Source organism: Pelophylax lessonae, assembly GCF_965119305.1.
Source record: "Pelophylax lessonae genome assembly, chromosome: 3".
NCBI lineage: Eukaryota > Metazoa > Chordata > Amphibia > Anura > Ranidae > Pelophylax > Pelophylax lessonae.
The window spans coordinates 355,012,433-355,036,762 of NC_138770.1; the positions used below are offsets into that span (position 1 = coordinate 355,012,433).

Below are 24,330 nucleotides of genomic sequence, written 5' to 3' on the forward strand. Positions count from 1 at the left end.
GAAAGCTTAATGAGTACAGCAAAGCACTCTGTAAAGTACAGAGATATCCTCAATGAAACCTGTTCCACTGCGCTCAGGACCTCAGACGGGCCAAAGGTTTACCTTCCAACACTACAACAATCCTAAGCACACAGCCAAGACAACACAAGAGTGGCTAAGGGACAACTCTGAATGTCCTAGAGTGGTCCAGCCACAGCCTTGACTTTAACCCTATTGAACATCTCAGGAGAGATCTGTAAATGGTGGCCAACCAAACGGTCCCCATTCAACCTACCTGAGCTTGAGAGGATTTAAATGGGACATAACCCCCCAATCCAGGTGTGCAAAGCTTGCTGTGTCATACTCAAAAAGACTTGAGGCTGGATGCTTTACCAAAGTACTGAGTAAGGGGTCTGAATGATTAAGTACATGATATTTTAGTTTTCTTTTTAATAAATTCACAGACATTTCTAAAATGTTGTTTTCACTTTGTCATTATGGGGTACTAAGTGTAGACTGAGACGGGGCTCTGTACTGCACAAATAGAGAGTCTGACTTTTTGAAAGACTCCATAGCTGCCAGGTACAACCTAATTGCCCAGACCACATCCAAGGCATGCAAGGCCATTTTCTACAGATGTTTAGGCCTGGGACACAGGGAAGGCAACACATCTTCATTTAAATGAAAGTCAGAGACCACCTTAGGAAGGAATGACGCACCCCGTCCCCCATCGCCAGGAGCGCCCTGCCCCCACCCCAGGCCAGTGACCAAACCACCAAAATGTATGTGGGGGGGGGGGGGCAGGCTGAGGGACTCAGGAAAAACAGGGAAGGGGGGTGCCTGTGGGAAGGAGGGGATCCCGGAGGTGTGACTGTCCCAAGGAGGGGCCCATGTCCACCCGAAAACCCCTCAGGGGCAGAGGGGGGAAAGCTACTCCCCATACTGGGGAACCAGGTGGGCACAGCTCCAGATAGCTCCTCCTCTCCATCGAAATGGGGGGGGGGCTGTAGAAAGCTGCAACTCAGGCCGAGGCCAGGTCGTATGCGACCTTGTGAGACTTTAACTCGCAGGGCCAGCCCCCGTGCGGTGGGGCTACGTCGTGGCCGAACTAGCACGGAGCAGAGGCCTGCGCACGCTCGCTAGCCAGCCAGACTGGGATGGCCACTGAATCTAGATTATCCCAGCCCGTCGCCCAGTCCGGCAGTTGATAGATCTCACAGGAAAAATCCAGGAGAAAATTTTTGATCTAAAAGATTTTGCCAGGAGCAAAGATCCCAGCAAGGAACTAGGTCCTGACTAGGCAGGGAAAGGGAGTATATCCCCTGGCACTGCCCATGAGTGTAGCCAGAAGTTTTTTTCTGCCTAGTGTCCTACTCCTGTAGAGGCAGTATTACCCAGTGTTCAAGAATGACAGGAGCTGTGTCCGTCAATGAACAAAAGAGAACAATTTTAATTTGTATTAGGCTGCAACAAAAAAAAATAAAAAAATTTAAGGGGGTCTGAATATTGCAATACAGTCTGTTCGCCTTCAGGAAGAACAAGGTGGCCAGGAATCATTTTGCGTTGGAAAAGGAAAAGCACTGACTCTAAATTGGAATTTCAAGCTAGCTTTTGCCCCCCCCCCCCCCCCCCCAAGTACTGATTCTTCAGCAGGTGATCAGGAAGATGATGTTGGAATCCTGCCAGGTCACTCTCATAGCCCCATATTGGACATGGAGGAGCTGGTTTTCAGCCCTAACGTCCCTGTTGACCTCCCCTCAGACACTTTCAGACTGTCCAGATCTGCTGTTCCAGGGTCCAGTTCTCCACCCCAATCCTCGCCTCTTATTTGACGGTCTGGCCTTAGGAAAATCCTCAGGGCCAAGGGGTGCTCAGAGAAAGAGATTGAAGCATCAGGGAGATCTATTCCAAGGTGTGAAAGACCTTTTACTCCTAGAGAGCAGGATTTGGAAGGTCAGAGACCTATTTCTACAGTTTTGGAATTTTTGCAGGCGAGGGTGGATAAAAAGGTTAGCAACTAGCACTTTAAAGGCTCAGGTGGTTGCTTTGTCTGTTTTTCTAGGTCTTAGATTAGTGGAAGATCCTCTAGTTAAGAGATTTAATTTGGCAATGCAGAGGAGGCACTGCCAAGGTTATTAAAGAGGTGGCTCCTTGAGATTAGTCCCTGGTTTTAAATGTTCTGATGAAGAAACGGTTTGAGCCCTCATCCACTTATTCCCTAAGTTTTTACGCTGAGATTTTTGATAGCAAAAAATTCGGCCAGAAGGGTGGGAGACTTGAGGTCTTTACAGTAAGGATCCTTTATTGGTTTAGGGAGTTTGGATCATCCCTAAGGATTATCCTATGTACCTTCCTAAAGTATTGTCAGATTTGCACTGTTTCCCGGAGGTAGTTATTCCCTCCCTTTTGAAGTTCCCCCAGAAATGAGAAAGAGGAACAATTCAGTTTTTTGGACCAAAGGAAATGCCTGCTTAAATATCTGGAAGTTTCCAGAGATTTTAGGAGATCCAGTCATCTCTAGATTAGTTTCAGTGGTCCAAACAAGGGTATTTCTGCTTCCAAGGGCTCTATCACCAGATGGATACGTGAAACTATCTTATTTTTGTACAAGAGCTTGGACCAAGGGCCTCCTTCCAGGGTGCATATGCATTCGACTAGAGCTATGGCAGCTCATGGGCAAAGAGAGCAAGTGCCTTATGGAAAGACATTGAGAGCAGCAGTCTGGTACACTAACCACGCTTTTGTGAAACATTATCGTGTGGAACTGCTTTCCAGCCAGGATCTGGCCTATGGAAGAAAAGTTCTGTAAGCTGTGTTCCCTCCCTGATATAGGAGTATTATTTTTTTAACTTTCTCACCATGTCTATTAGTGTATGGCTATGATGATCTGTTTATTTTTGGATATCTAGTTTTCTCCCCTCCTGCACATTGGGAGCGGTTCTTCTTTTTGGCCAACAACTGAGGATGAGCAGGCGGGAGGTGCGTTTTAACGGTTTCTGGATTTGTGTTCCCTGTAGAGGGCGGAGCCGGTTACCTTTCATGAAGCTGTACTGGAAGACACTGTTTCCAGTAAATCGGACTTTGGTTTTCTGCAATACGTCCTGGATCACACAGGCCAAGGAACCCACATGTTATCCTGGATATAAACCCTTTACTCCACCCTTCAAGTGGCAGTAGAGATTAAGGAAATCCAATCTGATTACTTCACTCTAACCTATGACACCCCATAGTTACCCCTTGTTCGTTGTTCACAGGGCAAATGAGAATCTCAAAGGTCTGTCATTCCCATATGCACAACATAAGGTAGCATAAACAGACAACTTCCTTCCTTGTTCAACTTTAAAATGCCATACAAAAAAAAAAAAAAAAAAAATCAGAGGTCCTCAACATACCCATCAAGGTACAATAACTCTATTGAAGAGAGGTTTCTTATTTTGCAGGATGCAAGACTGCCTCCAAAATCTTGGAACGTTACTCATTTCTGACCCTAGAAAACTGTATGCAAGATCTGACACAATTTCCATTTATGATTGTGCACCCTGCATTGTTTTTACATGTTATGAATTTGGTAAGTATGCATTTGTCTGTAACATTGTACAAAGATGTGTCCAAAGTAAAAAGAAAAAAAAAAAAAAAAACTGTGGGTTTAACCAATAAAAAAACAAAACAAACAAACAACAAATATACAAACAAGCAAGTGGGTCTTGTATCACACCAGAGAGAGTCCATGACAGACTAGATTTAGCCTTTATAAAGAAAAAGGAGTAAAACAATAATGGCAATAACCAGTGCTTCTAAACCTCACATTTGCTGGAAAAAAAGAAAATAAAAAATGACATTTTTTTTTTTTCACCTAAATGTCGCAGTTACATTTTTTTTTTTTTTACATATATTTTAAAACTTCTTTTAAAACAACCCTGCCACTGCATTTTTTAATAAAAGTACCAAAATGGGATTAAGTGAGCACAGCTTACAATATCTCAAAAGCAATATACAAGTTGTTTTGTATGTCTTATATACACAAAGATTGTGCGCTTATTCTGACAGGCAGAAATCATAGGCTTTAACTGCATTGAGTTTCAGTCTTTGGCACACTAATCTGAACTATTGATTGGTACTAGAATCAAGGTCTGCAAAATTAGACACAAATGAAATATTTTCCAATGTGGATATATAAGTATATATAATTATATACCTGCTTACGTATATATAGGATATTTCACTGCCTATGTAAAAGATAATGTACAAGGGTCTGGGATTAAAATTGGGTATTTTTTCCCCCTGCAGAAGTTAACATTTGGTAGCATATTTGTCCTTGCTCATATTTCTCAGCTAGCTATCAAAGTCAAGAAATGTTCCCAAACAGATGCCATTTTTGCATTTAGTATAATGTACCAATATTATTTTGTTAAAGGCTTCCTTAGTCTGAGGACTACATATACTGAAATGCTTAAACCTAATCCATAGGCAATAAAGATCAAACACTTAAAAACACCAACCCAATGAAAAATTTCTTTCCTTCCCCTGGAAGGGTTTCCAATTTTTTTTATAGCAGCACAAAAGTAGAACTTAAGTAGAGCTGCCTTCGGGTACATTTTTACCAGCCTATTAAATTGGCTTTAGCTTTCTCTGTTAGTTTTCGTACCCTTCCTCTGCTTGAGGTTCCGAAAGTCAAAGAAGTGTCTTCAAACAGCAGCTGCCTTTGTTCCTCCTCAGAGTCCTCTTCATTATAAAATGCAGTTCTCCTGCCCTGATTTCTAGTTCTCATTTGGGATTCAGAATGATTAAGATCCTCAGTTGTCTCTCTGGATACCTCCATAGGTTCCTCAACTTTTTTACATTTACTTCTTGTCTGTATTTTGACAAGTTCTTGTTTTGAATTTTCTGGCACTGTCTGTGTTGGTAATGACTGTAGTGGTTGAGGAGGAGGAGGAGCAGCAGCGTTAATCTCTGTATGCTCAATTCTTATTTTTGGTTTTCTACCCCTCCGTTTTTTTGGTACCTCATTCTCATTCTTAACTTTTAGCTCTGCATGAGAGTTACAGCTGGATGATGTCGGCAGCTCCTTTTCCATGGGGGTAACAGGTCTGACCTGTTTGTTTTGAGGTTTGACCTGGGGTACAATTTGCTGTTGATCATCGTTCCTGGGATATTTTGGCTTCCTCCCCCTTTTCTTTGGAACCACTTGAACGCTATGTTTTGGGTCACTGTTAATAGGGTTGTTGTTGAGAACCATCTTCGGTTTGCGGCCAGGGGGGCGACCTCTCACACCTGGCTTCTTGACCTGGCTGCTGTGCCCATTAACTTGAACACGTACTGGTAACGCACCTTCATTTCTTTCAGCTGCAACACAGTGTAAAATATAAATTAAAGGCTTTGGCGTTTTGGAAAACCATCCATTAAAAGAAACATGTAGGTAAAAAGGTACCAGGCACTATTACAATTTCATTTAAATCTGTCATGCACCTTGGTTTCAGATATCGGAATTAGATTTCGTATGCAGTTGAAGTCCACAATCCTCAGTGATGAAGGAATTCAGGTTACATAGTTCATAAGGTTGAATAAAGACTTCATTTAGTTCAACCTGTGTGTGTGTTTGTGTATGCCACCACTATTTTCCATATACTTGTACATTGCATTTACTATGAAAACACATCTAAAAATAAGCTTTTTGTAAGATCTTACCACAAAATCTTTCTCTGATGTCCATCGACAGACGCAGCCTCATCTCCATGAGCTGAGTGGGTTTATGCTCCTCCCATCAGTAGTCGTCTAGGCAGGAAAAATTTAACACACACGCCCAGGGGGCTGTCCCTCTAGGCATAAAACCCCACTGCACAACCCAGCACATCAGTTTAGTTTAAAAGCAGTGAAGACAACAGAGCCAACCCCAAACAGAGGGGCGGTGCTGCGTCTGTTGATGGACATCAGAGAAAAGGATTTTACGGTAAGATCTTACAAAAATCGTATTTTCTCTATCGTCCATCGACAAATGTAGCCTCATTTCCATGAGCTGAGTGGGACGTCCCAAACAGTATAGGCATGAGAGGTGGGAAAACGCAACTAGACAGTAAAGTCAACTCCAAAAGGCTAAACAACCCGGCAACATGGAGCTCAACCAAACAACAGGAGCTCACCCAAATAAAAGACCCCAAAGAGAAGTACAAAGAAACATTCTCTTATAAAACAGCAGGCTGCAAAACCTTGCGGCCAAAAGAGGCATCCGAAGAAGCCAACAAATCCACCTTGTAAAATTTGGTAAAGGTGTGCACAGACGACCAAGTTGTACGACAAACTTGTACAACAGAGGCCTGATGACGAAAAGCCCAAGAGGCACTCAGCACTATAGTAGAATGCGCCTTCACAGGTAAAGGAGGAACCTGACCCATGATCGAATAAGCCTGAACAACCGTCTGCCTGATCCATCTCAAAATGATCGCAGCCAAACCTTTGCGAGGACCGTCCGGAAGGACAAAAAGTCTGACTTCCTGAAGGACTCAGTAACCACCAGATAAACCCTTATCGCCCGAACGACATTCAGAGAGTGATAAGCAACTTCTTTGTGATGTTTAGGCTTAGGACATAAGGAAGGCAACACAATTCAGGTGAAAATCCGACACCACCTTAGGAAGAAAGGACGGAATAGGTCGGAGGACCACTTTATCCTTGTGAACCACCATTTAAGGCGGACAGGAAAACGCCGCCAACTCAGAGACACTGCGGGCAGAAGTGATAGCCACCAGGAAGGCAACCTTCTGTGAGAAATCTCCCTAATATTCTCAAGAGGAGGCTTTTGAAGAACAAACAAAACCAGATTAAGATCCCACGCGGTAAACGGGATCCTACTCGGAGGGGCCAAATGACGCACTACCTGAATCAAGGTGCGAATCAAACTATGAGCAGCCAACGGACGTTGGAAGTAAATAGCCAGGGCCGAAACCTGGCCCTTGATAGCACCCAAAGCCAAGCTCTGCTCAACCCCTTTTTGTAAAAAGGCCAAAACCCTAGCTATAGAAAACGAGAGGGTGCAGCTGCAGTGATTCACACCAAGAAATGTACGATTTCCACATACAATGATAGATCTTCCTAGATGTCGACTTCCTGGCCCTTAAAAGGGTAGGGATCACCGAATCAGAAAGACCTCTATCCCTCAACACCTTGCTTTCAACAGCCAAGCCGTTAAAGCCAGCAACCGTAAAGCAGGATGGAAGATCAGTCCTTGAGATAGTAGATCCTCCCCCAAAGGGGTAGGCCGTGGAGGATCCACGACCATTTTTATCAGCTCTGCGTACCAAGAGCACCGAGGCCAGTCTGGTGCCACCCGAATGACCAGAATGCCTTCCCTCGCCACCCTGCAAAGAAACCTTGACAGAATGAGCAGAGGAAAGGCATAGATCAGGCAATACTCCAAGGAGTCACCAGAGTGTCTGTGGCGTCGGCCAGAGGACCCTGAGACCTGGCCACAAACCTCTGAACTTTCCTGTTGAGGTGAGACACAAACAGATCCACGTCCGGGGTCCCCCACCGCACATCCAGGAGACTAAACAACTCCGGATGTAGGGACCACTCCCCCCGACCCAACACCTGATGACTCCGGTAATCCGCTTGCCAATTCTCCACACCCAGGATGTGGTCTGCGAAAGAGCCGGAACATTGTGTTCCGCCCATACCAGAATCTCAGCCACCTCTTTGGCCTCCAGGGCACTCCTGGTGACCCCTTGATGATTATGTAAGCCACGGCCGTGGCATTGTCCGACTGGACCTGAACCGGAGAGCCGTGTAGCCAACTCATCCAGTTAAGCAGGCAGAGCTTGATCGCTCTCAGTTCCAGAATATTGATTGGCAAGGAAGACTCTTCCGATGCCCAAATTCCCTGAGCACAGAGCTAGCACTCCACCCCAGCCTGATGGACCACCGTCCAAAACACCGGCAGGAAGGACTTGCCATGGCACAGGACAGGTGACTGGATCCACCAAGAGAGCCAACTTCGTGAGATGGCTCAACCAAATCTTCTGGTCCAATGACCGAGGATCTTGGTTTCATTTTGGCAATCTCTTTCTGCAGCAGTCTCGTGTGAGACTGAACAAATGGGACTGCTTCGAAGGTCGGGACCATCAGACCCAGAGTCCTCATGCAAGCCCGCAAGGAGAACTGATCGGCCTCCATCAGCAATTGGACCGCCACTTGCAACTTCTGAAGCTTGTCCAAGGGAAGAAAGACCCTCACCAGAGCAGAGTCGAGAATCAGCCCCAGATAGGTGACCCGCACAGACAGAGTCAGGGCAAATTTGGTGACATTGATCGTCCCCCCAAAGTCCTGAATGGTACGAATGGTGATGGAGAGGTTTTCTAGCAGATCCAAATGGGAAACTGCAACAGGAGATCGTCCAGATACCCCATAATGGAGATACCGCGTTGACGCAACAAGGCCAGCACAGGGGCTAGGACATTGGAAAAAACTCAGAGCCGAGGCAAGACCAAAGGGTAACGCCACAAATTGAACGTGTTCCTCTGCCACCGCAAAGGGGAGGAATCGATGATGTCCCTCAAATGTGGAAACGTGAAGATACGCATCTTTGAGATCAATGGAAGCCAGAAAATCCCATGATTCAAAAGATGCCAGCACCGTCCGAATAGACTCCATTCGGAATTCCTGCACTCGCACAAAGCGGTTCAGAGCCTTAAGGTCCAGGATTGGACACACCTTGCCCTACTTTTTGAGCACGGTGAAAAGGTTTGAATAGAAACCTTGAGAGCATTCCTGTAGAGGAACTGGCACAACCACCCCTTGAGCCAGGAGATCTCGCAGTGCCTCCCGCAGATCCTTCAAACGCTCCAGAGCCAGGTGAAGATTGGACTGAAAAAACTTGTCCCCTGGCCGGGACCAGAATTTGATCTTGTACCCGTAGCAAACCAGTCCTGAAAGAAGCGCAGACGTCCCCCCCCACCCCTGAGACGGGTGAGGGCGCCCCTTCATGCTGAAGAGGACTTGTCTGCAGCACCGCACTGACCGGCCTTGGACTTGCCACAGGGTTTCTTAGCACCTCTAGAAGTTCTGAACGGCGTACCTTTTTCTTGTGCCCCGGAAGCACGAAAAAAAACACATTTATGAGCAAATAAGAAGGGACCCCGCTTAGGACGGGGTGTCTTACCCTTGGGGGATTGAGGAAGAGTACTCCTCCTGCCAGTCAGGCCCTTGATCAACTCATCCAATGAGTCGCCAAACAACCTGTCTCCCAGAAAGGGGAGATCAGCTAAGGCTTTTTTTAGAAGCTTGGTCAGCTGACCAGCTCTTCAACCAGACCATGCGTCTTAAAACAATGCCCACTGCCGAGACCCTGGCCACCAGGCGAGCCGCATCCATAGACGTATCACACAGGAACACCAGAGCCTGGATCACCTGGTCCAACAGTTCCGGAGGAACAGTCTCGGGGGTCCAAAGACTCCCTGGCAAACCCCTAATTAATTTCCGTCACCGTCTGTGAGACTAGCACAGACACAAAAAACGGTTTCAAAATAGAACCCGCCAGCACGTGAAGATGGCGGGAAAGGGATTCCACCCGCCTGTCCACCGAATCCGTGAAAACTGGGGAATCCTCCACAGGCACAAGAGTAGATTTGTTTAATCTGGAAAATGGATGGTCCACTTTAGGTAGGACCATCCAAAGGTTGGAAACCTTTTCAGCAAAAAGGATCCTGGTGTTTAAAGCGTTTTGGCACCACTAACACATGCTTAACGTGCCGCCATTAGTCATTCACAATATTGAGAAAATTGTCGGGACAAGAGAAAAGCTTTTGGAGACCTCTGGGAGCCAAAAGTCACCCGTGTGTCTGCCGGCGTGGGCTCATCAGCCAATTTTAAAGTATCCCGCACTGAAATAATCAGGGCTTCCACCAAAGCGCGTTCCCGTGCAGCAGCTGAAGACGACAGGTCCTCTTCACCATCTGACTGCGAGGACAGCGACCCCTAAGGAAGGGGAGCATCCGGGGCAACCACATCAGCCTTTGAAGCAGAGGACACCTCCACAGATGGGGAAGGCAGCGGCTGCTTACGGCTATGAACCTTTTTTATGACTAAATCAACTTTAGTCGCCAGGCTTTCCAGGGCAGCTGAAATCACGGCCAGCGACTGTGATCCGGACTGTCCGGGAGTCGCACAGAGTGGATCTGAGGGTGAAATTCCAGTTTGGGATTCCATAGTGCAAATTGCAAAGAAAGGAGTACTATAGCTTTAAGAACGCCGATCGCAGTAGCCACCACCGATCGCAGCAGTCTGCAGGGAGCCCCTTTAAACCAAACTGATAGAAAGTGCAGGAATATGCCCGCAGGGACCAGCAGGAAATGACCACACAGGAAGTAATGTCGCCTGATAGGGATACACTGCCAAATATAGCACCAGGGATACACAAAGATGGATGCCCATACAAAACAATAGAAAGCTGCAGGGAAAATGACTGCCCGATACAAGTCTATTGGGAAAAAATTCTATTGCCAACACTTAAAGTGAAGTTCCACCCTAAAAAAAAAAAAAAAAAATTTTCACCGTCCGCTAGCTTACACAAACCTGAAAAAGAATTGGATAATTAAAAATTTTCTTTTTGTTTCACTTACCTTGTTTTTAATGAAAATATACTTACCTTCCTTCCTCCCTCTGCGGCCGTGGCCCGCGCCGTCACTTCCTCCTTGAATTGACTCCTGGGAGATGAGTGTCATCGATCCCAGGAGTCAATGCGCCTGCACCGGCCCTGCTCGTCACTTCCGGTGTAAGCGCATCATTCCCTGCTGAACAGCTTTTGGGCATGCCCAGAAGCTGTGCAGGAATGACGCGCCTGCACCGGAAGCGACGAGCAGGCCCTTCTGGGACTCAGACGTCACCGGCTTCAGCTGCCCATACCTGAGATGGCAGCGCTGGACAAGACATTTTTAAAGTATTTCTTCCAAAAGGGAAGTGAAACAGGAGACAGTTCAGAGGCTACCGTTGCTTAAATGCACTAGCCCTGACTGTCCCGGGGGTATTTTTAGGTAAAAAAAAAATTTCTAGGGTGGAACTCCGCTTTAAGATGGTGGCGCCCACGGCACACCATGCGGCTAGGGATCAACACATGAATGTCTCAGGAACCAGCAAGCCCAAGGTACCATGCTACTCGCCCCCCCTCCCGAGCGCCGGAGCATTCCAGACACACAGCCCCCGCAGGGACAAGGAGAGAGAAGGACACACTGACTGGGCACCGGGCAGACCAGGGGGATCTCTTGGGAGGCAAAAATCCCATTAACCCCAGGGGAGGGCCCACATCCCCCAAGGCCACCAGGGGCAAAAGGGGGCACAGTTACCATACCATAGACTGGGTGGGCTCTGCTCCGAGCAGACTGCCTCCCACCTGAAGTGAGGGTTCTGCCAGCCAAGGGGTACGCTGTGACTCAGGGTGTTCCAGGTTGTTGCATCCCGGCGAGACATCCACTCGCAGGCTCGTCCTTCTCTGGACAAGGGGGCACCGTCATGGCTAGGCCTAGGTCGGAACTATAACCTGCTCACGCTCATAGGCCAGACTGGGGAGGGGGAACCATAACGATCTAGAATATCCAGTACGAAGCCCAGCCAGCATCGTTGCTTGTAGATTACGAGGAAATTCTTCCCTGAACACTAGCTAGGAAGTGAGTAAAGAGAAATAAAAAAATATTCTCAAAAGAATAAACAAAAAAACTGAGATTGGAGTCCCAGCAGGAAACCTAGGTCAACTCCTTCTCTAGGCAGAAAACAAACTGATATGCTGGGTTGTGTAGTGGGGGGGTTTATGCCTAGGACAGCCCCTGGGCGTGTGTGTTCAAATTTTCCTGCCTAGACTACTCCTGATGGGAGGAGTATAAACCCACTCAGCTCATGGAGATGGTTTGTAAAATCAAAAATGTGTTGCGCTGCCATTCAAAACTAATACTGCATATCAAAATCAAATATATTCAACATATAAATATACTGAACAAAATTATAAACGCCAACACTTGTTTTTGCCCCCATTATTCATGAGCTGAACTCAAAGATCTAAGAAAACCGGGATTCATCCGTGAAGAGAACACCTCCCCAAAGTGCAAGACGCCATAGAATGTGAGCATTTGCCCACTCAAGTCGGTTACGACGAACTGCAGTCAGGTCGAGACCCCAATGAGGACGATGAGTATGCAGATGAGCTACCCTGAGACGGTTTCTGACAGTTTGTGCAGAAATTTTTTGGTTATGCAAACCGATTTTTGCAGCAGCTGTCCGGGTTGCTGGTCTCAGATGATCTTGGAGGTGAAGATTCTGGATGTGGAGGTCCTGGGCTGGTGTGGTTACACGTGGTCTGCGGTTGTGAGGCCAGTTGGATTTACTGCCAAATTCTCTGAAATGCCTTTGGAGGTGGCTTATGGTAGAGAAATTACATACAACTCATGAGCAACAGCTCTGGTGGGCATTCCTGCAGTAAGCATGCCAATTGCACGCTCCCTCAAAACTTGCAATGTCTGTGGCATTGTGCTGTGTGATAGAACTGCACATTTTAGAATGGCCTTTTTATTGTGGCCAGCCTAAGGAACACCTGTGCAATAATCATGCTGTCTAATCAGCATCTTGATATGCCACACCTGTGAGGTGGATGGATTATCTCGTCAAAGTGCTCACTAACAGATTTAGACATATTTGTGAACAATATTTGAGAGAAATAGGCCTTTTGTGTACAAGAAAAAGTTTTAGATCTTTGAGTTCAACTCATGAAAAATGGGGGCAAAAACAAAAGTGTTGCATTTATAATTTTGTTCAGAGGATAGAATATCAAAGTTCACCAAAAATTTTAAAATTAAAGTCCACTGTGAATTTAAAAAAACAAAAGTTATCTTCGCACCAGTATAAGTGCACCAGTGATGCAGCAGCTTACCAAACAATCAGACCACAGCACTAAGGAGGCCAGACAGCGCTCTTTAGGACAAATCCTGAATGGATAAAGGATTATTGCTTTCACTCCCTTACTGTGAGCCTTCGCTTGGCGCTCTCTCTCCAGCAGCATGGCACAAATAATCACTGAATGTACCTCATACGAATGGTAAAGAACAACCAACAATACCAGGGGAATAGTAAGGAAATAAAATAGTGAAGTACGTGTAAAAACGGATTTTTGTAAAATCTTACCGTAAAATCCTTTTCGCTTAGCTCATTGACAGACGTAGTCCTCGGTGATTCAACACCCTCGGGTTATGCTGCCCTCCACAGGAGTAGGACTAGACAGGAAAGAAAATACTCTGGCCACACCCTAGGGGCAGTCCCCGAGGGTATATCCTCTCTCTCTCTGCTACAGCAAATCAGTTATGTCACAAAGCAGTGTTTAGAGAATTTAACCCAACCCAAAAACAGAGGGGCGGGTACTACGTCTGTCAATGAGCTAAGAGAAAAGGATTTTACGGTAAGATTTTACAAAAATCCGTTTTTCGCTGTCGCTCATTGACAGACGTAGTCCTCGGTGATTCAACACCCTCGGGACGTCCCAAAGCAGTACCACAAATGAGGGGTGGGAAAATGGAAATCAAATCCAATCTAGAAGGCCCAACCAGTGCCAACTAGAAGTTTACAATGCTCATCCTCAGTGATGAGACTCAACAGAAATTTTTCAACAGAAAAAAACCCTCGAGGTAGACCACCGGTCTCCTCAAATTGCGGCCTGCAAAACCTTGTGGCCAAATGAGGCATCCGCCGATGCCATCACATCAATCTTGTAAAATTTTGTAAAGGTATGTACCGACGACCAGGTGGCCGCCTTACATACCTGGACCACCGACGCCTGATGACGGAAGGCCCAGGAAGTACTGAGCGCTAGAGTGGAGTGCGCCCTAACAGGGAACGGAGGATTCCGACCCTTAATAGAATAAGCCTGTACCACCGTCTGTCTGATCCATTTGGAGATAGTCGCGGCAGATGCAGGCAACCCCTTTCTGGGGCCATCCGGGATCACAAAAAGTGGATCCGTCTTACGGAACGATTCCGTCGCCTTCAGGTATACCCTGATTGCCCGAACCACATCCAAGGAATGCAACGCATGTTCCCGATGATGATTGGGCTGAGGACACAAGGAAGGTAGTACAATATCTTCATTCAGATGAAAATCTGAAACCACCTTTGGAAGAAAGGATGGCTTAGGATGAAGCACTACCTTATCCCTATGAATCACTAAGTATGGGGACTGGCATGATAATGCAGCCAGTTCTGACACCCTGCGTGCAGACGTGATAGCCACCAAGAAGGCTACCTTCTGGGATAAAGTAAGCAAGGGAATGTCCCTGATGTTTTCAAAGGGAGGTTTCTGTAGAACCGACAAAACCAAATTAAGATCCCAGGGCGGTAAGGGCGCGCGGACTGGTGGAGCCAGGTGCCGCACCCCCTGGATGAAATTCCCCACCAAGGACTTAGTAGCTAAAGGCTTCTGAAAGAAGATTGCTAATGCTGAAACTTGACCCTTGATGGTGCTCAAGGCTAGTTTCCGCTCAACCCCTTTTTGCAGAGAGGCCAATATTCGGGTCACCGAATAGGTACGTGGAGGAATCCCTAAAGATTCGCACCACGCGATATAAGTCTTCCATGTGCGATAATAGACCTTGCTGGAAGTCGCTTTCCTTGCTTTAATAAGGGTAGGAATAACTGAAGCTGACAACCCTCTGTCCTTCAGTACCTGGGTCTCAATGGCCAGGCCATTAAAACCAGCGAATGTAAAGCACGATGGAAGATTGGTCCTTGAGACCGCAGACACTCCCTGAGACGAAGTTCCCAAGGAACGTCCGCGACTCGCATGTCCAAGTCGGGTAGATCGGCTTGACGAGGCCAGCCTAGAATTTCTAGGACCACTGGCGCTGACTGGATCTGAACCAGGCGGCCCTAGAGCTATCTGGCCCCGACCATCCGACAAAGTCTAATCGTTCTCCGTTCCCACACATTTATCAGACACCTGATTCCTATCAGGAACGGTGATCTCTCCTGGTTGAATCTCAGGGACCGAAGTCACCCGGCTAGAGGCTTCTTGGTCTGTCTGTTCAACCGGATCCGATTCTTGTGGGGAACTGAGACTAATCTTTGGAAAAGGTAAAGAAAAAGATCTGTTCAGGGAACGGTAACTACCGCTCCCTGTAGTACTTAAATGTTGGAAGGGAAGAATCGCACCGGTAGCAGTGGTCGATGCTCGATCTAATGCCCTGAATACCGGTGAAAACGTCCCCCCACCCTCAAGCCGGGTGGGGGCGCACCTTCAGGCTGTGTAATCCTTTGCTTCAGGTTTGGCTGAGTCGGTCCTTTGTTTGTCCGACCAGCCCTTCTTGAACCCTCCTGGAGGAGCCTTGCCCTTCCCGCTTGCAGCAGTCGGGCGCACAAACCCTTTATGGGCGGTAAAGAAAGGTCCCAGCTTGTTACGAGGTCCTTTAGCTTTAGCAGCCTGTGGCAAGAAAGTGCTCTTGCCCCCAGTGACATCCTTAATGATCTCATCTAGGGTGGCCCCAAATAGGCGATTCCCCTGAAAGGGGAGATTCGTCAAGGTCTTTTTGGAACCTAGGTCTGCTGACCAGCATTTTAACCACAGCACACGTCTTGAGGATTACCGCTGACATAGATGCATGCCCTAATAGGGGGGTAGCATCCAAGGCTGCGTCACAGACGAACTGTAGTCCCTGTATGATCTGTTCCATCAATTCAGATGTTCCCTGGGGGATATCTTTCCCCTTCAGGTCCTGGCGCACCAATCTCGCCCATTCCGTTAGTGTCTGGGAAACTAGACCAATGACAATTACTGGTCTAAAGGCTGACCCTATCAGGGAAAAGATAGTGCGGGACTCCGCTTCTACCTTCCGATCCACCGGGTCCTTAAAGGACGAAGTGTCCTCCACTGGAATAACCGTGGCTTTATTCAGTCTGGAAATAGGTGGATCCACCACTGGTGGTACTGTCCATTTCTTAATGAGGGATTCCTCAAACTGATAGCGTCTAGCAATACGCTTGGAAATAGTAAAGGTACGTTTAGAATGCTCCCATACTTCTTTAATTTTATTACCAAAACACTTGGGTACAGGAAAAACCTTCACCGTTTTGGTGGGTTTGTTAGTACCAAAGGGAATCTCTGTTTCAGTTGCCTCTGCCGGTAAAACCTCAAGTCTTAAGGTTTCCCGAACCGCCACAACTAGTGCGTCCACCAATGCTTCTTCCCGAATTATGGCGGAAGCATGAACGTCCTCCTCACTGTCTGAAGGAACTTTACCTGAGACAACAGCCCTTGCAGAGGGACCTGCAGCTGCAATGACCATCTCAGAATCTGAGTCTGAAGTGTCAGATGATATAGGGGTTGGCGGGGGTCGCTTTCTTGACCCCCGTTCCTGACAGGCCGTCTCCACCCGAGCCACCAAAGACTCCAAAACAGCTGTAAATGCATCTATACTCTGTGCACCGGCGGGTCCCGCAGCCCCCTCGAGGGAAACAGGTGGGGTTACCTGTGTGGCAGGGTCCATGATAATTCCAGTTACGACCCGGAAAACAATCAATCCAAAAAAAAAATACTTTTTTTTTTTTTTTCAGACCCCCAGCGCCACAAAGCCCCTCAATGTTACCTGCTTAGGGACCCCTATCGAGCAAGAGAGAGAGATAGACCCCTAGGCTCACCACTTGATGCTCAGAGTTTACTGCAACTTGTCTCAGCACTGTCTAGAACAGACAGGAAGTCTCTTGGCTGACTGCCCGGGAAGAAAGGAGGCGGCTTCGCCCCTCTGTACGCCTTCCGGCGCCTCCCCTAGCTCCACGAGGTGTTTGAGTCACCTCAAACATGGCCGCCCCCATGCTGGAGACACGAGGCTACGCCAAAATGGCAGCCTCGTGCGATCTACCAAACAATGGCGGCGGCCTTTTACAGGATAGCGGCGTGACTGCAGAGTATCTCGGCATCAATAAACCTCTCTCTACATGGTGATCCGCGTGGCCGGCGGTACCGGACCCTGGCGGACCGCGTGGCCGTCGGGATACATGCTTTTGCTGGAGGAATGACCTGGAAAGCAGTATACATGGCCTGTGGCTTCTGACAGGTAGGATACCATATCTATCACAGTAAGATTCTAGTACTGCCACTGATTACAATCATTTAAACATACTTGCAATTAGATTGTCAGCTCCCAAACCAAGCCTCCTGGCTTTTTGTACACAAAAATCACACTCAAATAGGAGAATCTGTGCCATGTTATAGGATAGAGGGGAACCCATCCTTACCATACAGAGAGGGGCCCGCGTTCACCACAAGACCCGTCAGGGGAAAGGGGGGAACATACTACTCACCATACCGGAACCAGGCGGGCGCCAACTTCTGACAGTACCCCTCTCCACCGGGGTGGGAGGGCTGTCGACCAATACCGACGCCGTGACTCATGGTCTTTGGCGTTTCAGCGAGACGTTTAACTCTCAGGGTCAGTCCCCGTCCAGTGGAACTATGTCGCGGCCGACCGAGCGCGGAGCTATGGCTGCACGCGCTCGCAGGCTGAACTGGGGTGACCACTGGATCTCAACATCCAGCCCGTCGCCCAGTTCAGCTTTCTTGCTTGAAGATCTCAGAGTATTTTCTTTCCTGTCTTCTAGTCCTACTCCTGTGGAGGGCAGCATAACCCGAGGGTGTTGAATCACCGAGGACTACGTCTGTCAATGAGCGACAGAGAAAACACCATTTTTTTATAAAAACAGTATGTACTCACAAAAAAAAGAAGAAAAGAAGTTGGATTTTTGTACTTACCATAAAATCTATTTCTCGGAGCTTGACGGACACAGCGCTCCATAAATTATAACTACTGGGTAAAATTGCCTCCTCCAGGAGTAGGATTAGTCAGAACAAAAAACACCTGGCTACGCCCATGGGCCATCCTTGGTATATACAGTATCTCACAAAAGTGAATACACCCCTCACATTTTTGTAAATATTTTATATATTTTCATGTGACAACACTGAAGAAATGACACTTTGCTACAATGTAAAGTAGTGAATGTACAGCATGTATAACAGTGTAAATTTGCTGTCCCCTTGAAATAACCCAACACACAGCCATTAATCTCTAAACCACCGGCAAGTGAGTACACCCCTAAGTGAAAAGGTCCAAATTGGGTCCAATTAGTAATTTCCCTCCCCAATGTCATTTGATTTGTTAGTGTTACAAGGTCTCAGGTGTTAATGGGGAGCAGGGGTATTCAGTTTGGTGTTATTGCTTTCACACTCGCATACTGGTCACTGGAAGTTCAACATAGCGCCTCATGGCAAAGAACTCTCTGAGGATCTGAAAAAAAGAATTGCTGCTCTACATAAAGATGGTCTAGGCTAAAAGAAGATTGCCAAGACCCTGAAACTGAGCTGCAGCACAGTGGCCAAGACCATACAGTGGTTTAACAGGACAGGTGCCACTCAGAACAAGCCTCGCAGTGGTCAACCTAAGAGGTTGAGTGCAAGTGCTCAGCGTCATATCCAGAGGTTGTCTTTGAGAAATAGATGTATAAGTGCTGCTAGCATTGCTGCAGAGGTTAAAGGGGTGGGGGGTCAGCCTGTCAGTGCTCAAACCATACGGCGCACACTGCATCAAATTGGTCTGCATGGCTGTCGTCCCAGAAGAAAGCCTCTTCTAAAGATGAGGCACAAGAAAGCCTGCAAACAGTTTGCTGAAGACAAGCAGACTATAGACATGGATTACTGGAACCATGTCCTGTGATCTGATGAGACCAGGTTAAACTTATTTGGTTCAGATGGTGTCAAGCGTGTGTGGCGGCAACCAGGTGAGGAGTACAAAGACAAGCGTGTTTTGCTTACAGTCCAGCATGATGGTGGGAGTGTCATGGTCTAGGGCTGCATGAGTGCTGCCAGCACTGGGGAGCTACAGTTCATTGAGGGGACCATGAATGCCAACATGTACTGTGAGATACTGAAGCAGAGCATGATCCCCTCCCTTCGGAGACTGTGCCGAACGGCAATATTCCAACATAATGACCCCAAACAGACCTCCAAGATGACCACTGCCTTGCTAAAGAAGCAGAGGGTAAAGGTGATGGACTGGCCAAGCATGTTTCCAGACCTAAACCCTACTGAGCATCTGTGGAGCAAGGTCTCTAACATGGACCAGCTCTGTGATGTCGTCATAGAGGAATGGAAAAGGACTCCAGTGGCAACCTGTGAAGTTCTGGTGAACTCCATGCCCAAGAGGTCAAGGCATTGCTGGAATTCAATGGTGGCCACACAAAATTTTGACACCCTGTGCCCAATTTGGACATTTTTTTTTTAGGGGTGTACTCACTTGTTGCCAGCGGTTTAGACATTAATGGCTGTGTGTTGAGTTATTTTGAGGGGACAGCACATTTACACTGTTATACAAGCTATCCACTCACTACTTTACATTGTAGCAAAGTGTGTAATTTCTTCAGTGTTGTCACATAAAAAGATATAACAACATTTTAAACGAAAATGTGAGGGTTGTAAACACTTCTGTGAGATACTTTAACCCCCATCTCTTCTCTAGGTAATCAGTTTAGTAAGCAGTATTAGAAGTATCAGAACTCCATAGAGGGGTGGGTGCTGTGTCCGTCGAACTCAGAGAGATGGATTTTACATTAAGTACAAAAAATGGATTTTTGTAAAATCTTACCGTAAAATCCTTTTCTCTTAGCTCATCGACAGACGTAGTCCTCGGTGATACACCACCTTCGGTTATGTTACCTCCGCAGGAGCAGGACTAGACAGGAAATTAAAAAGCTCTGGCCACACCCTAGGGGCAGTCCCAGAGGGTATATCCTCTCTCTCTCTGCCTCAGCAAATCAGTTATGTGAAAAAGCAGTGCTTAGAGAATTTAACCCAACCCAACTCCAAAACAGAGGGGCGGGGACTACGTCTGTCGATGAGCTAAGAGAAAAGGATTTTACGGTAAGATTTTACAAAAATCCATTTTTCTCTAGCGCTCATCGACAGACGTAGTCCTCGGTGATACACCACCTTCGGGACGTCCCAGAGCAGTATCCCGACTGAGGGGTGGGAAAATGGAAATCAAATCCCAATCTAGAAGGCCCAACCGGTGCCAACTAGAAGTTTACAATGCTCATCCTTAATGATGAGACTCAACAAAAAAATTTTTCAAACAGAAAAAAACCCTCGAGGTAGACCACCGGTCTCCTCAAATTGCGGCCTGCAAAACCTTGCGGCCAAATGAGGCATCCGCCGATGCCGTCACATCAATTTTATAGAATTTAGTAAAGGTATGTACCGACGACCAAGTGGCCGCCTTACATACCTGGACCACTGACGCCTGATGGCGAAAGGCCCAGGAAGTACTGAGCGCTCGAGTGGAGTGCGCCCTAACAGGGAACGGAGGACTCTGACCCTTAATAGAATAAGCCTGTACCACCGTTTGTCTAATCCATTTGGCAATGGTCGCGGCAGATGCAGGCAAACCCTTTCTGGGGCCATCCGTGATCACAAAAAGTGAATCCGTCTTACGGAATGATTCCGTAGCTTTCAGGTATACCCTGATTGCCCGAACCACATCCAAGGAATGCAACGCATGTTCCCGATGATGCTTGGGCTGAGGACACAAGGAAGGTAGTACAATATCTTCATTCAGATGAAAATCTGAAACCACCTTAGGAAGAAAAGATGGTTTAGGATGAAGTACTACCTTATCCCTATGAATCACTAGGTATGGGGACTGGCATGATAATGCAGCCAGTTCTGACACCCTGCGAGCAGAAGTAATAGCCACCAAGAAGACCACCTTCTGGGATAAAGTAAGCAAGGGAATCTCCCTGATGTTTTCAAAGGGAGGTTTCTGTAGAACCGACAAAACCAAATTAAGATCCCAGGGCGGTAAGGGCGCGCGGACTGGAGGAGCCAGGTGCCGCACCCCCTGGATGAAATTCCGCACCAAGGATTTGGTAGCTAAAGGTTTCTGAAAGAAGATTGCTAATGCTGAAACTTGACCCTTGATGGTGCTCAAGGCTAGCTTCTGCTCAACCCCTTGTTGCAAAAAGGCCAATATTCGAGACACCGAATAGGTACGTGGAGGAAATCCTAAAGATTCGCACCACGCAATATAAGTCTTCCATGTGTGATAATAGACTTTGCTGGAAGTCGCTTTCCTTGCTTTAATAAGGGTAGGAATGACAGAAGTAGACAAACCTCTGTCCTTCAGTACTTGGGTCTCAATGGCCAGGCCATTAAAACCAGCGACTGTAAAGCACGATGGTAAATAGGTCCTTGAGACTACAGACACTCCCTGAGACGAAGTTCCCACGGAACGTCTGCGACTAACCTGTCCAAGTCGGCCAGGCCGGCTTGAAGAGGCCAGCCTAGAATCTCTAGGACCACTGGCGCTGATAGGATCTGAACCAGGCGTCCCTAGAGGTATCTGGCCCCGACCATCCGAGAAAGTCTGGTCGTTTTCTGTTCCCACACATTTATCAGATACCTGATAGTTATCAGGCAAGGTGATCTTTTCTGGTTGAACCTCAGGGACCGAAGTCACCCGACTAGAGGCTACTTGGCCTATCTGGTCAATCAGATCCGATTCCTGTGAGGTATCGGGACTAATCTTGGGAAAAGGTAAAGGAAAAGATCTATACAGGGAACGGTAACTACCGCTTCCTGTACTTAAATGTTGGAAGGGAAGAATCGCACCGGTAGTAGTGGTTGATGCTCGATCTAATGTCCTGAATACCGGTGAAAACGTCCCCCCACCCTGAAATTGGGTGGGGGCGCACCTTCAGGCTGTGTACTCCTTTACTTCGGGTTTGGCTGGGTTGGTCCTCTGCTTGTCCGACCAGCCCTTCTTGAACCCTCCTGGAGGAGTCTTGCCTTTCCCGGAAGTACCAGCCGGGCGTCCTTTATGGGCGGTAAAGAAAGGTCCTCGCTTGTTGCGAGGTTCCTTAGCTTTTGCAGCCTGTGGCAAAAAAGTACTCTTGCCCCCGGTGGCATCCTTAATGATTTCATCTAGGTTGGCTCCAAATAGACGATTCCCCTGGAAAGGGAGATTGGTCAAAGTCTTTTTGGAACCTAGGTCAGCTGACCAGCATTTTAACCACAGCACACGTCTGAGGATTACTGCTAACTTAGATGCATGCCCTAACAAGGGAGTAGTGTCCAAGGCTGCGTCACAGATAAACCGTAGCCCTTGTATGATCTGTTCTATCAAATCAGATGTCTCCTGGGGAATATCTTTTCCCCTAAGATCTTGGCGTACCATCTTCGCCCATTCTGTAAGTGTCTGGGAAACTAGACCAATAACAATTACTGGTCTAAATGCTGACCCTATCAGAGAAAAGATAGTGCGGGACTCCGCTTCTATCTTTCGATCCACCGGATCCTTAAAGGACGAAGTGTCCTCCACTGGAATAACCGTGGCTTTATTCAGCCTGGAAATAGGCGGATCCACGACTGGTGGTACCGTCCATTTCTTAATGATGGATTCCTCAAACGGATAGCGTCTAGCAATACGCTTGGAAATAGTAAAGGTACGTTTAGAATGTTCCCATTCTCCTTTAATCTGATTTCCAAAACATTTAGGTACAGGAAAAGCCTTCGCCGTCTTGATGGGCTTATTAGTCCCAAAAGGCCTCTCTGTTTCAGTTGCCTCTGCCGGTAAAGCCTCAAGTTTTAAGGTTTCTTGCACTGCCACAACTAGTGCGTCCACCAATGCTTCTTCCTGAATTATAGCAGGAGAAGAAGCGTCCTCCTCACTGTCTGAGGGGGCTTTACCTGGGATAGCAGCCCTAGCAGAGGAACCTGCAACTGCAGTGACCATCTCTGAATCAGAGTCAGAGGTGTCAGATAGTATAGGGGTAGGCGGGGGTCGCTTCCTTGACCCCCGTCCCTGACAGGCCGCCTCCACCCGAGCCACCATAGACTCCAAAATTGCTGTAAATGACTCTATACTCTGTACACCGGCGGGTCCCGAGGCCCCCTCGAGGGAAACAGGTGGGGGAATCTGTGTGGCAGGGTCCATAATAACTCCAGTTACTTCCTGGATGATATAATTCAAAGTAAAGAAAAAAACTTTTTCTTTTTTTTTTTTTTTTTTTTTTTTTTTTTTTTTTTTTTTAACCCTCAGCGCCACAAAAAACCCCTTAGTGTTACCTGCTAGGGATCCCTATCGATCGAGAGAGAGAGAGATAGACCCCCAGGCTCACCACTTGATGTTCAGAGTTGAACTGCAACAGCTTACAGCGCTGTCTTAGACAAACAGGAAGTCTTTTGGCTGGCTGCCCAGGAAGAAAGGAGGCGGCTCCGCCCCTCTGTACGCCTTCCGGCGCCTCCCCCAAGCTCCACGAGGTGTAGAATCACCTAAAACATGGCCGCCCCCATGCTGGAGACACGAGGCTACGCCAAAATGGCGGCTCGTGCGATCCAGCAAAAAAAATGGCGGCGGCCTGTGCTGACTAGCGGTGTGCTGCAGGCACACAACACTCTCTCTGCATGGGGATATGGCGTGTTTGGCGGTACCGGCCCTGGCGGACCGCATGGCCGTTCGGGAGGCCTGCTATTAGCTGGAGATCTGACTTGGAAGGCAGTCTACATGTCCATGGCTTCTGACTGGTAGGTAGCTTATACTTAACCTATAAGATTCCCAGAATGCCACAGATTACATCTTTAAAACATGTATACAATAGATTGTTAGCTCCCAAACCAAGCCTCCTGGCTTTTGTACACATAAAATCACACTCAAAGTAGGAGGATTTGTGACATGTTATAGGATAGAAAGAAACTCTTTCTTACCATACAGAGAGGGGCCCGCGTTCACCACAAAACCCGTCAGGGAAAACAGGGGGAACATACTACTCACCATACCGGAACCAGGCGGGCACCAACTCCTGACAGTACCCCTCTCCACCGGGGCGGGAGGGCTGTCGACCGATACAGACGCCGTGACTCATGGTCTTTGGCGTTTCAGCGAGACGTTTAACTCGCGGGTTCAGTCCTTTAATGGGACTTTGTCGCGGCCGACTCAGCGTGGAGCTATGGCCTGCACGCGCTCGTAGGCTGAACTGGGGTGACCACCGGATCTCAACATCCAGCCCGTCGCCCAGTTCAGCTTTCTTGCTTGAAGATCTCACAGGAACACTGGAGAAAAAAAGCTGTCCAAAAATCCTTTTAGAAAAAAAAAAATTTCTTGCCAGGACCTAAGATCCCAGCAAGGTATCTAGGTCCTTACTCCTCACTAGACAGAAAATAACTGATTTGCTGAGGCAGAGAGAGAGAGGATATACCCTCTGGGACTGCCCCTAGGGTGTGGCCAGAGCTTTTTAATTTCCTGTCTAGTCCTGCTCCTGCGGAGGTAACATAACCGAAGGTGGTGTATC

General features: G+C 47.5%; 1 protein-coding gene across 1 annotated transcript in view; it reads right to left on the reverse strand.

Annotated features, from left to right (window-relative positions):
• Positions 1–4,572: 4,572 nt before the first annotated feature.
• Positions 4,573–24,330, reverse strand: part of PHIP (PHIP subunit of CUL4-Ring ligase complex) — a 286,169-nt gene continuing 266,411 nt past the window's right edge. Inside the window, 1 exon segment of the mRNA XM_082249792.1 lies at positions 4,573–5,322. Within this exon segment, the coding sequence (XP_082105918.1) occupies positions 4,577–5,322 (746 nt within the window). The 3' untranslated portion in view covers positions 4,573–4,576.